The 16,456-nt window shown below is 35.5% G+C and overlaps 1 protein-coding gene across 8 annotated transcripts in view; it reads left to right on the top strand.

Moving 5' to 3' along the window:
- Positions 1-16,456, top strand: part of KCNJ15 (potassium inwardly rectifying channel subfamily J member 15) — a 108,164-nt gene that overhangs the window by 33,722 nt on the left and 57,986 nt on the right. For 4 of the 8 annotated variants that reach the window (XM_069075015.1, XM_069075017.1, XM_069075016.1 and 1 more), the window contains one exon: positions 327-3,957. The exons of the other annotated variants lie outside the window; for them this stretch is intronic. In XM_069075015.1, the coding sequence (XP_068931116.1) occupies positions 343-1,470 (1,128 nt within the window). In that variant the 5' untranslated portion in view covers positions 327-342 and the 3' untranslated portion in view covers positions 1,471-3,957. Of the gene's footprint in view, positions 1-326; positions 3,958-16,456 lie in introns of those variants that run through there. 8 annotated transcript variants of the gene reach the window in all.

Here is a 16,456-nt window from a genome sequence, read left to right as displayed (position 1 = left end):
ATGTATAGCATTCTTAAGAGCATGAAGAGGAAGCTTAATTTTAGTTTTAGTCTGTTTTTGCTTTTCTTTTCAGAGAAATCAAGCATCATGAATGTTGTCACAGCAGATTTTTAAAAATAAGTATATGTACGATAATACTGCATGATAGTATGTTTCCTTAAATAAATTTAACTTACTTTAACATTCTATATAGCATGTCTTTTATAATTACTTTTCACAAAATATGACCTGCAACCATACCTGCTTCCTACTGATTGCTACATTTTTAGACATATAAGTTTTATTAATATGTGATTTTAAGTTACTGAATTATTGTATTTTCTTAGGAGATAGCAAGGTGGAATGGAAGCCATTCATATCAATATGTCAAGCTCACCTCTTGTGAATCACACAACTAATTCTGAACTCAAGACAAAGAGACCTCGAGTGATGTCAAAAAATGGACACAGCAATGTGAGGATTGATAAAGTTGATGGTATCTATTTACTTTACCTTCAAGATTTATGGACAACAGTTATAGACATGAAGTGGAGGTACAAACTCTCCCTATTTGCTGCCACTTTTGTGGTGACCTGGTTCTTATTTGGAGTCATCTATTATGTGATTGCATTTATTCATGGCGATTTAGAAGAGAGTGAGCATTCCCCAAATCAAACAGCCTGCATTATGAAAGTCAACTCCTTAACTGGGGCATTTCTCTTTTCTCTTGAGTCCCAGACAACTATTGGATATGGTGCCCGTTTCATCACTGAAGAATGTCCTCATGCTATTTTCTTGCTGGTTACTCAACTGGTTATAACAACCTTAATTGAGATCTTTATTACTGGCACTTTCCTGGCCAAAATCGCAAGACCTAAAAAACGGGCTGAGACCATTAAGTTTAGCCATTGTGCTGTCATTACCAAACATAATGGGAAGTTATGCCTGGTCATCCAAGTGGCCAACATGAGGAAAAGTCTGTTGATCCAATGCCAGCTTTCTGGCAAGCTCCTCAAGACTCACCTTACCAAAGAAGGGGAAATGATACTACTCAACCAAGCAACTGTCAAGTTTCATGTGGATTCCTCTTCTGAAAGTCCCTTCCTCATTCTACCCATGACATTTTATCATGTGCTGGATGAGACAAGCCCTTTGAGAGATTTGACATCACAAAATCTGAAAGAAAAGGAGTTTGAATTGGTGGTTCTCCTCAATGCCACAGTGGAGTCCACCAGTGCTGTCTGCCAGAGCCGAACATCTTATATCCCAGAGGAGATCTACTGGGGATTTGAATTTGTACCTGTGGTATCTCTCTCCAAAAATGGAAAGTATGTGGCTGATTTTAGTCAGTTTGAAGAAATCCGAAGAAGTTCAGACTGTACATTTTATTGTATAGACCCAGAAAAACAAAAACTTGAAATGAAATACAGGGAAGAAGATCAGAGAGAGAGGGAACTGAGGACAATTTTGTTACAACAGAATAATACCTGATTCCATTGGAATCTAAAATTTTAACTTTACAAGCTTAGTCTCCAAATTAAAAAAGGACAGGAATCTGTAGAATGTAAGCTCTTGGAGGGTAGAAACTGTATCACTTTTATCTTTGTGGCTCCAGCCTCTAATACAGTGTTTGCACATAGTAGGTACTTAATAAATGTTTATTGAATTAAATCATTCTATCGTCTATGAGGCTACTAATTACAAATATTTGGCAGTGACCTTAAAAAAAAAGTTGTGAGGTAGAAAAAAAAATATTGATCCTTTATATCTGGTCAAATAAAGCATTTTTCTCCATGAAAAATTCCCTGGGTGTACTCAATATATTTTGCTTAAAATCTCTCAAAAATAAAAATTTTTAACAATGAATTTGGCATAATTGGTCAAGCATAGTTCTGAGAATTCATTCCTTCCAGAGTTTTGATAGAGATTAATGGAATAAATATTAAAAGGAAACAGGACCGTGTAAAGATAATTAGCAAGATAATTATACAAGTATTTGTTTGGTTCAACGAAGGAAAAATAGACAAAAATCATGTAGTCATCATTTACAATCTTGTTTCTTGGTTTTGGGGAAGAATAAACTATGCTTTGATAGTTGACTACACTTTAAGAGAGATTCTTAAAATCATTAGTTTCTTAAGATCATTTACTTTTTATGACATATCTACTTAATGTGTTATAATCTGTAAGAAAATAATGCTCACATGTATATTGGTAGCAATTCCTTTTTTAATTGAATTCTTTTGGTTTCCATTTGATTCGCTTGAGTACAACTTTGCCTTAAGGTTTTCTCCATTGCATATCATAAAAGATTCTTTGAAAACTATAACAATGAAGATAACTTTGTTCAACAATCCTTTGATTATTAATATCTAGATTTAGAATAGCATAGGACATATGCCCCAAAGGTATTCATTATTATTATAGAAAATATCTCATATAGATTCCAAAAGAAAGAGGGATTCATAGATGGTAAGTTCCCATAGAATCTCCTGTTTGTGAATGATATTATGCTGAATTCATCAAGTCACATCACTGCAGTCTCTGCAATGAGATTCATAAATACTCATGAGTTTGCCTTAGGAAAGCAAAACAGGTGAAGAATATGTATTTTTGACACAATGAGTTGTGGTGGGATAGAAATCTCATAGACCTAATCTTTCAGGACATACATCTTAGACTAAAAATGCAGATGAATAATTAATGTCACCTATAACTGAAAAGGAAGAGAATAGCTGAATTGCCTTTGGGAAAACATTTGGGTTTTTAATGTCTCCAAGTGTCTTTCTGAAACAAAGGCTTATATTTTTAATATCAGTGTTCTTCTGACAATATTCTGGCTTCAAGTCAATTAGAATATGACAGTTTCTGAAGAATTAAATGTGTGGTTCATTCAAAGTATATAACTGGCAAAATAGACTACAATATCTTAACAGTGAAGAGCTAGCTGACACAGTGGGTAAGCACTGGATTTGGAGTCAGAAAGATGAATTCAATTTCAGTTTCAGATATTTACTGGCTGTGTTACCAAGGGCAACCCCTAACATGGCTGCTTCATTTTCCTCATCTATAAAATGGCAATAATAATACTACCTACTTCTCAGAATTTGTGTGAGGATAAATTGTGATAACTGTGAAGCACTATGTAAACCTTTGAGTGCTATATAAATCTTAGTTTATATTAATATTGTGTACTTTACTATTATTATAAGGGACATTGTCATAGAAATGCATGACTGAAAAAAAGACAGAGATCATCATATAGTAAAGGAGGAAAACCAATGGAAAATTCAGATGTTTTGTTGGTAACTAATCAGCATCAAGAAATCTAGAAAAAGTCTATAATGCATGATGAAGACATATAGAAATAGTGCTATATGCTTCCTTGAGAAACAATTCCCACACTGCTGAGTAACCAAATCTATTGAAATAACAAAGATTTATAGTGAAGCAAATCTGAATAAAACTCAAGAAGCTCAGTTGGTAGTTCATTAAAATACTTTTAAGAAGATTTTCTTAAGATTCTACTGACATGTTCATTTAGTGGCCTTTGATTTAAGTAAGGATTGTAATGTTTGATTAATTTGATACAGAACAAGTTCAAAGAGAATCTAAAAGAATAATTAGAGCAATAAATTGTGGTGTTATCAATATAAAATGTAAAGAGTTTATTTTATTTTTTATTGTAGTCAGAACAGATACATCCAATCATACTGCTTATCTATAAAACTATGATCTGGCCAAAGCATACAGGTAGTGAACTAAATTTTATATATATGAAGCTTTCTAATGCTAAGCATATTCTCACTGAATTTGAAAATTTTCTGGTGCATAAAGTTTTCTTATGGAAACTCTTTTAGAAAAACACTTTGTTCCTTCTTGAAAACCTCAGATGAATAGCAGAATGTCAGTGTAATCTGTAAACAGTGCCTTATCTCGGTAATAAAATACACATATGTAGCAGCTTTCACTCATTGATTTCAAATTGTTTCATGAATATGTACCCATTAAAACTATTTTCAAACACTTGTGATATGATTGATACATACTATTCCTATTTTCCTCCTCAAATTGTGTTTCAAGAAACCTTGGGACACTTCAAAATATATCAGATGTTTGCTGAAAGTTATTAAAATATTCATTTTAGATGATTTTACCACAAGGCTTCTGTCACTGTGGAGAATGACTGGTCTATAGTAAAAAAAAAAAAGAATAATAACTAAAAGAGATTTTGGTCAAAATAGAAGCTGAAAAAAATCAGTCAGCTGGGTAGTTTCTTATTCCAATTCTAAACAATTAATTTACTCAATCAGTCAATCAACACTTATAAGCACCTACTATACTAAGTGCTATAGACACAAAGAAAAGCAAAAATTATTCTCTGCTCTCAATGGAGATCACAGACATATTGGCGGAGGAGAGCATGCAAACAACTATGTATAGACAATATATATATAAATAAAAAATTGGAAATAATGAGTGGGGGAAATCACTAGACTTGTGGGATCTGGAAAGGCTTCCTGTAGAAAATGGGATTTTTGTTGGGATTGGAAGGAAACCAGGGAAGTTAAGATGTGAAGATGAGGAAAGAGTGTATTCCAGGCATGTGAGACAGAAAGAGAAAATTCCCAGAGTCTGGAAAAGGTGTATTTTCTTTGAGGAACAGCAAACAGGTTCAATATTGTTCATTGAATCACAAAGTATATGGATGAGTGAAAGATATAATAAAAAAGGAAAGGTGGGGAGATGGAGAAAGTTCTCAAGGCCTTTGAATGCTAAACAGAGGATTTTATATTTCATCTTGCAAGTGATAGAGAACCATTGGAGTTTATTGAGAATGGGGGTCATACGGGCAGATCTACACTTTAAGAAAATCAGTTTCACATCTGAGTGGAAGAAGGACTGGGGTGGGAGGAGATATGATAGGGAGACTAACCATCAGGCTATTGTAATGTTCTAGATCTGGGGTAATAAACGTCTCTTGTGGCAGTGTTAAAAGAGAAAAAAAGGGTATATGTAAGAGATGCCACAAAAGTAGAATTAAAAAGACTTAGCAACATTGTTAGAGGAGGTCGAGCCAAGATGGCAGAGTAAAGGCAGGGACTGACCTGAGTTCTCCCTCAAACCCTTCCAATAAAAGTGTCACACAGATGGGTTAATATGGTAGAAAAGGAAAATGATAAATGTTGGAGGGGATGTAGGGAAATTAAAATACTGATCTACTATCGGTGAAGTTATATACTGATTTAACCATTCTGGGGAGCAAATTGGAACTGTGCCCAAAGGACACCCAGGCATACCCTTTGATCTAACAATACCACTACTAGGTCTGTATCCCCAAGAGATAAAAAACAAAAAGGAAAAAGACCTATGTGTATAAAATATTTATAGCAGGAATTTGAGTGGTGGCAAAGAACTGGAAATTGAGGGAATATTCATCAATTAAAGAATGACTGAACAAGTTGATGTATATGATTATTATGGAATACTAATATGCTTTAAGAAATGATGAGCAGGATACTCTCAGAAAAACCTGGAAAGACATCATGACTTGATGCAAAGTGAAATGAGCAGAACCAGGAGAACATTGTACACAGTAATAGCAATATTGTATGAGGATTTACAATAAATAACATAGTAATCCTCAGCAATACATTGATCCAAGACAATTCTGTAGGACTTATGATGAAAGGTGCTATCTATCTCCAGAGAAAGAACTGGTAGAATCTAAATGCAGAATAAAGATACCTTTTCTTTACTTTCTTTATTTTTCTTGGAGTTGTGTGTGTATTTACTTTTTTTTTAATTTTTTAAATTTTATGTTTGTTTTTAGTTCATGTCATTCATTTCCACAAGATTTTGAGTTAAAAAATTTCTCCCCATTTTCCCCCTACCCACCACCCCAAAACAGCGTTTCCCACTGAATATCCCCACCCCCAATCTGCTGTTTCCTATATCTTCCCCCATCCCCCATCAGTGTTTCCAGTATGGCACGATGGATATCTATGCCCCAGTACCTGTATATCTTATTTCCCAGTTACATATAAAATAATATTAATAATAGTATGTGTATATATATATACATATATATATATATATATATATAAACATTTGATTTTATAGCTTTGAATTCCAGATTCATTCCCTTCCTCCCTTGTCACCCACTCTTACTGGGAAGATAAGCAAGTCAATATAGGTTGTACATGTGCAGCTATGAAAAATATCTTCATAGTGGATATATTGTAAAAGACTGACCATATTTCCCTCCATCTTATCCCATCCCCCACTTGTTCTATTCTCTACTTTGATTCTGGCCCTTTTCAAAAGTGGGTGCTTCCAACTTCCTTCCCCCCAGCCTGCCCTCCCTTCCATTATCCCCCCTCTCATCCCCTTCCCACCTACTCTCCAGTAGGGTGAAATACAAAAACACTCCAGTGTCGAGGGATAGTCTATACTCTAGGGTAAGAAAGGGTCCCAGATACACACTGGGGTTTTTGAGGCATAGGTACTAACTGGAAGTTTGTCATTACTATCTGGTTCTGAAATGCCCATGGCCTCATATACTAAGTCCCTGTATGTAACAAGTTTGGAAAATTACTGAATTCTTCCTGAACTCGTAAGTGCCTAGCCAGGGGCCCCTCTCTTGTGATACAATAGTGAGACCCACCTTGCTGTACTTCCTGATAAGATGTCAGAATGACCCAGGGCAGGACACAGACCTCTGGGACCCCCAATAAGTCAGGGTAGGGCTATACAACTGCCCAGATCAAGGCCTGGCTCTAACGAACCTGTTTATCTACCATTGTCAAACTAACTTTACTCCCCACGCCCGTTTTGCGGTTTTTGACCTTAAATATTCCCCCTTTCCTGATGGTCGGGGCAGCTCTCCTAAGGTTTCCTTGGGAGACTGTTGCTGGCCAGCTCAATAAAATGATGCTCAGAATAACTGACATGGGTTTGGGGTCATTTTTTCTAACTGGCCATTTCAGTTCCAAGTTAAAACTGACTATAATCAGGGCAGAGTAAAGATGGCAGAGTAAAAACAGGACTTCCGCATGGCTCTGGCTTCCACCTTCTCCAATTCATGTAAAAGGTGACTGTGAACAAACTTCAGAGCTACAGAACCCACAAAATGACACAGAAAAGCTAACCTCCCACTGAGAACAGTCCAGCAAGCAAGCAGTAAGGGGCCAGTGAAGCAATCTGGGAGCCGGCCACCGGCTGGAGGGACTTCAGATCGCCAGCAACTGTGGCAGTTTTCAGAATTATCAACACATAGAGGCTAAGGACAAGGTGAGAGGTCAGTGCAGTGTGGACTTTGGGATCCAGTAGTTTGGGAGTGTGGCTGGCCTTAAGCCCCAGCATGAGAAACAGCTGAGACACCTCAGCCATGCAACCACCACCACATGGCAGCTTCAGCTCCTGGCCTGCAGATTATATGGGGAACCAAACAACCAGTCTGAGGGGCAATCATTTTTGCTTTAACCTGCTTGCATCTGGATCATTGTCTAGGGTGGAGGTCCTGGGGTATGCCACCAGCCTGCCAGAGCATGTGGAGGCTTCAGAGAGGGCACCCAGCTAATACCTTCAGCAGCTGAGAAAACCCCAGAATTTGGGATGGAAACTCTCCAGTCAAGTACTTGAGGGGCAACATGAGCAAGCAAACAGAGCAACCCAACTGTACACTCCTATTTTGGGGACAAAAAGGATCAAAACATGGAACAGAAGGAAGACAATGAAGTCAAAACTCCTGCACCAAAAGCTTCCAAGAAAAATATGAGCTGATTACAGGCCATAGAGGAGCTTAAGAAGGATTTTGAAAACTAAATAAGAGAATTGGAGTAAAAATTGGGAAGAGAAATAAGAATGATGAAAGAAAATTATGAAATGAGAGTCAACAATCTGACTAAAGAAAATAAAAACTTAAAAAACAGACTAACTCGCATGGCAAAAGAGGCTCAAAAAAGCAATGAGGAGAAGAATGCCTTAAAAAGCTGAATTTTCCAGATGGAAAAAGAATCTCTAAAGCTCACTGAAGAGAATCATTCCTTCAGAATTAGATTGGAGCAAATGGAAGCTAGTGATTTTATGAGAAATCAAGATACTGTTAAACAGATCCAAACAATTGTAAAAATAGAGGGCAATGTGAAATATCTCATTGGGAAAACCACTGACCTGGAAAATAGATCCAGGAGAGATAATTGAAAAATTTTTGGACTTCCTGAAAGCCATGATCAAAAAATGAACCTAGAAATAATCCTTCAAGAAATTCTCAAGTAAAATTGCCTGGTGTTTTAGAACCAGAGGGCAATAAAGAGGTTGAAAGAATCCACAGATCACCTCCTGAAAAAGATCCCCAGAAGAAAACTCCTAGCAAAATTATAGCCAGGTAATGGAATTCCCTGATCAAGGAGCAAATATTACAGGCAGCCAGGAAGAAACAATTTGAATATTGTGGAAACACAATCAGGATAACAGAGGATCTGGTAGCTTCTACACTGAGGGATTGAAGGGCTTGGAACCTGATATTCTGGAGGTCAAAGGAGCTGTGATTAAAACCAAGAATCACCTACCCAGCAAAACTGAGAGTCATGTTTCAGGGGAAAATATGGTCATTCAATGGAATAAAGGACTTTCAAGCATTCTTGATGAAAAAAAAAACAAAGTTGAATAGAAAATTTGACATTCAGATACAAGAAGCAAGAGAATCATGAGAAGGTAAACAGGGAAAAGAAATCTTAAGGAACTTACCAAAGTTGAACTATTTGGAAATAGTTCAAATATAGTTAGAAATATAATGGAAAAATGATAATTGTAACTTATGAAACTTTTCTCAGTATGAGAATAGTTGAAGGGAATAGAAATGTGTGTGCGTATATATATACACACACAGACACATAATACATACATATTTATATAGGACGGTATATGGACATATGAATATAGATGTGTACAGGTATACATAGATAGAGGGCACAGGACCAATTTAATAGGAAGGGATGACACTTAAAAGGTGAAATTAAGAGGTGAGAGTGGAATATAATGAGAGGAAATGGGGAGAGACAGAATGGGGTAAACTATCTCATATAGAAGAGGCAAGGGAAAACTGTTACAATGAAGGGGGAGAACAGGAAGGCAATAGGGAATGGGTCAACCTTATTCTCATTGAATTTGGCTTAGAGGGGGAATGACATATACACTAAATAGGGTATCTCACCCTACAGGAGAGTAGGGGGGAAGGGGATGAGAGGGGGGATTTTTGAAGGGATAGCAAGCTGTGGGGAGAGGGAAGTTGGAAGCACCCACATTTGAAAAGGGACAGGATCAAAATAGAGTATTGAGCAAGTGGGAGTTGGGATAGGATGGAGGGAAATATAGTCAGTCCTTTACTATATATCCAGTATGGAAATGTTTTGCATAGCTACACATGTACAACCTATATTGAATTGCTTATTTTCCCAGTAAGGGTGGGTAAGAAGGGAGAAAGGGAATGAATCTGGAATTCATAGCTTTAAAATAAAATTTCATATATATACCATTATTAATATTATTTTACATGTAACTGGTAAAGAAGATATACAGGCACTGAGGCATAGAGATCCACCATGCCCTACTGGAAAGTCTGAGGGGGAGTGGGAGAATATATGGGAGAGAGAAGATTGGAAGAGGGGATATCCAGAGGGATTGCTATTTTAGGGTGGTGGGTAGGGGTAAAATGGGGAGAAAATTTGGTAACTCAAAGTTTTGTGGAAATTAATGATGTAAAGTAAAAGTTAATAAAGCATTTGATTAAAAAAACTGAGTATAATCCTTCAGTGGGTAAATGTGAACATTCAATGAAATAGAAGACTTCCAAGTATTCCCTGATAAAAAGATGAGAGCTAAATAGAATTTTTTTTACTTCATATACAAAATACAAGAGAAGTATAAAAAAGTAAACATACAAAGAAATCATAAGGGTTCAATAATGTTTGACTTTTCATTCCTACATGGGAAAATGATATTTACAATTCCTAAAAACTTTCTCATCATTAGGGCAGTTAGAAGGAATGCAAATAGACAAAAGTCATGGGTCTGAGTTGAATATGATGAAATGATTATAAAAAAAAGTAAAATTAATGAGTGAGAAAGAGGAATGCACTGGGAGAAGGACAAAGGAAGTGGAAAAATGACATAAATAATCTCACATAAGAGACATGAAGAGCTGTTATTTATAATTGAGGTGAAGGTGGAGAAGGTGAGGGGGAGAGAGTGAACCTTACTCTCATCAGGATTGGTCCAAAGAGGGAATAACATACACACTCAACTGGTTAAAGTAATCTATTTTACCCTATAGGAAAAATAGGATGTGAAGAGGTTAACAGGAGTAAAAGCATGATGAAAGAGAGGGAAGATTGGGGTAGGTAAAAGACAGAAGCAAAACAATTTTGAGGATGGACAGGGTGAAAGGAAAGAGAGTAGAATAAATGTGGGGGAAATGCACACTAATCATATGTGTGAAAAATTTACAGCAAATTTCTCTGATACATACCTCATTTCTCAAATTATAGATAAATGAGTCAAATTTATAAAAATGGAAGCCATTTCTGAATTGATAAATGGTCAAAGGATATAAACAGGTAGTTTTCAAAGTAATCAAAGCTATCTATAATCATATGACAAATGCCCTAAATCACAATTGACTAAAGAAATGCTAATTCAAATAATTTTGAAGTTTCATTTCATACTGACTAGATTGAGAAAAAAGAAAAATGATAAATGTTGAATGGAAAATTGCTATACTAATGTACTTTTGGTGAAGTTGTATTCAACCATTCTGGAGAGCAATTTGGAACTATGCCGAAAGGGCTACAAAAACCATGCATGCCCTTTTGCTCAGCAATACCACTACTAATCTATATCCCAAAGAGATAAGAAAAACAAAAGAAAAATGACTTATATGTACAGAAATATTTATAGCAGTTCTTTTAATGGAGGCAAAGAATTGAAAATTGAGGAAATGTCCATTGATTGGGGAATGACTGAACAAGTCATATATGATTGTGAAGGAACACTATTGTTCTATTTTAAGAAATGATGAGCAGGATGCTCTCAGAAACACCTGGAAAGACTTGCATGAAATGATATAAAATGAAATGAGCAGAAACAAGAAAACATCATAAACAGAGCAACATTGTATGGTGAGTAACTGTGAATGACAGCTATTCTCAGCAATACAATGATCCAAGACAATTTCAAAGAATTTATGGTGAAAAAAATGCTCTCCATCTCCAGAGTAATAACTAGGGAGCCTGAGTGTAGATCAAGATATACTTTTCCTTTACTTTCTTTTTCTTTTTTGTGTGTTTTCTTTCACAACATGACTAAAATAGAAATATGGATTACATAACTACACATGTAAAACCTACATAAAATTGCTTACCTTCTCAATGAAGGGGTGAGGGGAAGAAGAGAGGGAGGGAATTTAGAATTTTTAAAAAAATTTAAAAGAATGTTAAAATGTTTTTCATGTAATTGGAGGAAAAAGAAAATATTAAGTCATTTTAAAATAATAAACTTCTGCTTGAGAGAAAAAAAAATAAATCTTAAAACTGCCCAGATCTTTTAGAACTAAAGTGCAAAGTAGAAATATAAAGAAGTCTGCTCACCTGAAAAAAAAAATCCCAACATGAAAACTCCTGGGCAAACTGTAGTCAAAATGCTTTAAAGTACTAAAGAGCTACAGTCAGGGTAACACATGATTTAGCTGCCACCCCTCTTAAGGAGCAGAGAGCTCAGAATATGATGCTCCAGGAGGTAAAGAATATAGGGTTACAGTCAAGAACAACTTAAGCAGCAAACAGAATATAATTCTTCAGGGTAAATGAATTTTTAATGAGTGGACTTCTAAGAATTGTTAGTAAAAAGAACGGAACTGTGTAGAAACTTTGAAGTACAACACAAGAATTAAGAGAAACATAAAAATGAATGAACAAAGAAAAAGCACTAAACAAGGATAAACTGTCTGTGTTCTAATGAGGGGAGATGACACATCTATCCCCTTGGAACTCTATAATTCTCAGGGCTAATAAGAAGAATCTTTTTATAAAGGTCTGGAAATGGTTCTCTTATGTTTGGTTGTCTTAGAAGAAAAATGGAAAGAGAGGGGAGGAGGAATACATTAGGAGAAAGGGAAAGAAAGGTTATAGAAATTTTTCTCACATAAGTAGAGTGCACAGATAAGGAAGGAAGAATAGATAGATACATAATTTATACAACAAATATATTTAACTCAACAGGAAAATAGGAGGGAAAGGGAGAAGGGGAAAGTGTACAAAAGGTTGATTAAGGGAAGGCTTAGTCTTAAGCAAAACAAACTGTAAGCATATTCAAAAATACTTACAGCCCTTTTTGAGGTGACAAAGACTGCAAATCTGAGAGGATATTTATAAACTGAGGAAATACTGACTAATTTATGGGCTACAAATTGTTGAATAATTTGTGCAATAATAACAAGATGGTAAAAACAAATAACTTTGAAAAATTAATGACTGATCAGTTAGTGTAATAACCATAATTCCTGAGGGCTAGTGATGGAACATGGTACCCACCTCATGATAGCAAGGTGAAAGACGCAGAAAGACTCAGAGTGCATAATGAGATACAAGGTTTTTTTGGACATGGCCAATGTGAAAATTTGTTTTGCTTGACGACATATTTTTGTAACAAAGCTTTCTTTTTCTTTTCTTCTTAATGTCTAGAGTGGAAGAGGAAAGTGGGGGAAGGAGAGAAGGCAGATTTTTGATGAATGAAAAAAATTAAAAGGCAAGTAAAAAGTTAAAAAAATGGTTAAGAAGAGAGTTAGAGGGAAAGGAAGTGGAGGCAACTATTGCAAATAGAATTCTCAAGTTTAGTTACAAAAAGAGGCTAAATAGTTAGCAGAGATGGATGAAGCAAGGGGGGGCAGGGTTTGATGATGGGAGAGATGTGCATTTGTAGGTAACAGGAAAGCAGCTAATAGACAGTGAATGATGATACATGCAAGTGAAATGATAGATGAAGCAACCTGCTGGAGAAGATAAGATGAAATGGGATAATTTGGGTAATAGAATGGTTCAAAATGGTTATCTCATCATGTAAGATATGAGTGAAGGAGGTGATAATGACAGAAGGCATCTGGGTCATATGATATGAAGGAGGAATGGGAGCTATCAGAGAATGGCCTCTTTTTTCAGTAAAATATGAGGCAAGCTTCTTACATGATACAAGTGGTGAGTGGTGTCATGGGAAATTTGAGGAGAGAAGAAAAGGATTGGAAGAGCTGCTGTTGTGAATGAAATACTAAGTTAATTAGGAAAGTAAAAGAATTGTCTTGCAGCAATTAGGTTATGTAGCAGAAATTATAGTGCATCCAGGTAGCAAAATGTCATGATTTTCTCTAGATCCATTCTTCAGCCCATTGTTTTTTGTTGTTGTTTTTTTGTTTTGTTTTTTAAAAGCAATTGGGGTTAAGTAACTTGCTCAAGGTTACACGGCCAGTTATTTCGGGGTGTAGTGGTAAGTATCTGAGCCTGGATTTGATCCCAGGTCATCCCAACTCTGGGGCCAGTGCTCTTACTCACTGAGCCACCTGACTGCCCCTCTTCAGCCCATTTTAATACATGGTCTGGGAGAGAACTAAGGAGGTGAGAGACTGGAGTTCACAGTGTGAATAAAGAACAAGATTTTGTGGTAGTAGGGCAGAAGAAGAGATGGGCTGACAATAGATCATGATCAGATAAGGGAATTTCAGAGTTCATAACATGACAGTAGAGCATTTGTGAATGGTAGAAAGATCAAGGGTATGGCCATTTTTCTAAATGACTGAGGTAAAGTGGGAGAGTAAATTATACGAAATTATTAAGTTGAGGACCTGGGAGGTTACTATGCTTCAGGGAGTATTAATACACACACACACACACACACATATCCTTCTAGTGTAAGGCAAGAGTTGGGAAGGAGAAAAACTGTGAGCCAGGCACTGAACTCTTTAGACAACGTCCTGGAAAGTAGTAGACAGTACCTTCCAGACTTCAGAATGGGTGGTAAAGAAGAGATTACTGGCTGGCAGTTGTAGAGGGAGAATGTGAAAGTGGTTTTGGGAGCAAAGAATATTCCAAATCCCCCAATTCAATCAGTGAATGATGGGAGTTAGTGAAGGTGCAGCCATTCCTGGAAAGGGCAGCCAGGGACTTTGTGTCACCAGGAAAGAGACAGGTTTCAGAGAGATTCAGAAGATGGAAGAAGTGAAAGCAAAAGTCTTAAGATGAAAGCAAGTTTTACCTGCCAAAACAAACCCAGGAACTAAATGAACACAATTACAAAACACAATTTACAAAATACAAAATCATCCAAAAATTGGAAAAATATTAATTGCTTATGGATAGGCTGAGTCAATATAATAAAATTGACTGCTCTGCCTAAATTAATCTACTTATTCAGTGTCATGCAACCCAAACTACCAAAAATTATCTTATACAACTAGGAAAAAATAGCACCAATATTCATCTGAAAGAATAAAATGTAAAGAATATTAAAGGAATCAATGAAAAAAATGTGAAGGAAGGTGGCCTATCTATACTGTTTCAAATTGTATTATAAAGCATTCAATCATCAAAATAACCTGGTATTGACTAAGAAATTAAGAGGTAGATAAGTGGAATACATTAGGTACACAACACACAGTAGTAAATGATCGTAGAAATTTTGTGTTTGATAAACCCAAATATCCAACCTTTTGGGACTCACTATTTGACCATAGCTGCTGAGAAAACTAGAAAAGAGCATGGCAAAACTAGGTGTAGACCAACATCTCACATCAGGATAAGGTCAAAGGGGCTACATGATTTAGACATAAAAGTTGATACCATAAACAAATTAGAGGAATATGGAATAATTTGCCTATCAGATCTGTGCAGAAGGGAAGAATTTAGGAATAAACAAGAGATAGAGAACACTATGGAATGGAAAATGGATAATTTTAATTATATTAAATCAAAAAGATTTTGTACAAACAAAACCAATGCAATCAAAATTAGAAGGATAGCAGAAAACTGGTGGGAAAGTTTACAGTAAGTATCACTAATAAAATAAAAGTTTCTTCATCTGTAAAATGAGTTGGAGAAGGAAATGGTAAATTATTAGAATTTTTCTTTTTGTGCTTCCAAGAAAAAGTTGTGATTTCATTAATATATCAAATATATAGAGATATATCAACATATGTAAATATAGCAAATATTTAGACTATCTCAAAGAACTGAGTCAAATTTATAAGAAAGCAAGTCATTCCCCAATTGATAAATAATCAAACAGGTAGTTTTCAGAAAAGAAAGCATAATCATATAAAAATTATCTAAATCACTATTGATGAGAGAAATACAAATTAAAGCAACTCTAAGACACCATTTCACACCATCAGATGGGCTAATATGACAAAAAAGAGAACTTATAAATGTTGGAGAGGATGTGACAAAATTGAGATAGTCATGAACTCTTGGTGGAGCTTTGAACCAGTCCAATCATTCTGGAAAGCCATTTGGAACTATGCCCCAAGGGTTATAAAATTGTGCAAATACTTTGATCCAGCAATACCACTACTACCTCTATATCCCCCAAAAAATACATTTAAAAGGGAAAATTATCTATTTGTACACAAATATTTATAGCGACTCTTTTTGTGGTGGCTTAAAAATAGACATTGAAGGAATGGCCATCAATTGGGGAATGACTAAATGAGTTGTTGTGTAATGTTGTAATGGAATAATATTGTGCTATAAGAAATGATGAGCAGGATGATTTCAGAAAAACTTGCAAAGACTTTATTTGAACTAAAGCAGAATGAAGCGAGTGGAACCAGGAGAACAGCATACACAGTAATAGCAATATTACATGATGAATAACTGTGAATGACTTAGCTATTCTTAGCAATAAAATGATCCAAGACAATTCTAAAGGACTAATGATGAAAAATGCTATCTACTTCCAGGAAAAAAACTGAAAGAGTCTGAATATAGACAAAAGCATCATTTTTCATTTTCTTCCTTTTCATTCAAATTTTCTTCCACAAAATGACTAAAATATGTTTTATATAGTTGCACATATATAATCTATATCAGATAGCTCACCATCTCAGGGAGAGGCTAGTGGAGGGAGGGAGAGATAGAATTTGGAACTCAAAATGGAAAAACCTAAAAAAATTAAAAATTGTTTTTATATGTATTTGAGGGAAAATAAATATATACGTGTATATATATATATGTGTGTGTATAAATATTCATACATATACATATATACACATATATACAGATATAGATAGATAGATAGATAGATAGATAGATAGATAGATAGATAGATAGATAGATAGATAGATGGATGATGGATGATAGATGGATGGATAGATGGATGGATGGATGGATAGATAGATAGATAGATAGATAGATAGATAGATAGATAGATAGAT

This window comes from Petaurus breviceps, unplaced genomic scaffold (genome assembly GCF_028583685.1).
Source record: "Petaurus breviceps papuanus isolate PSGF00001 unplaced genomic scaffold, PetGlider_PUasm1.0 90897, whole genome shotgun sequence".
Taxonomy (NCBI): Eukaryota; Metazoa; Chordata; class Mammalia; order Diprotodontia; family Petauridae; genus Petaurus; species Petaurus breviceps.
Note: the sequence above shows the minus strand (reverse complement) of the source record. Positions and strands in the feature narration are given on the sequence as shown.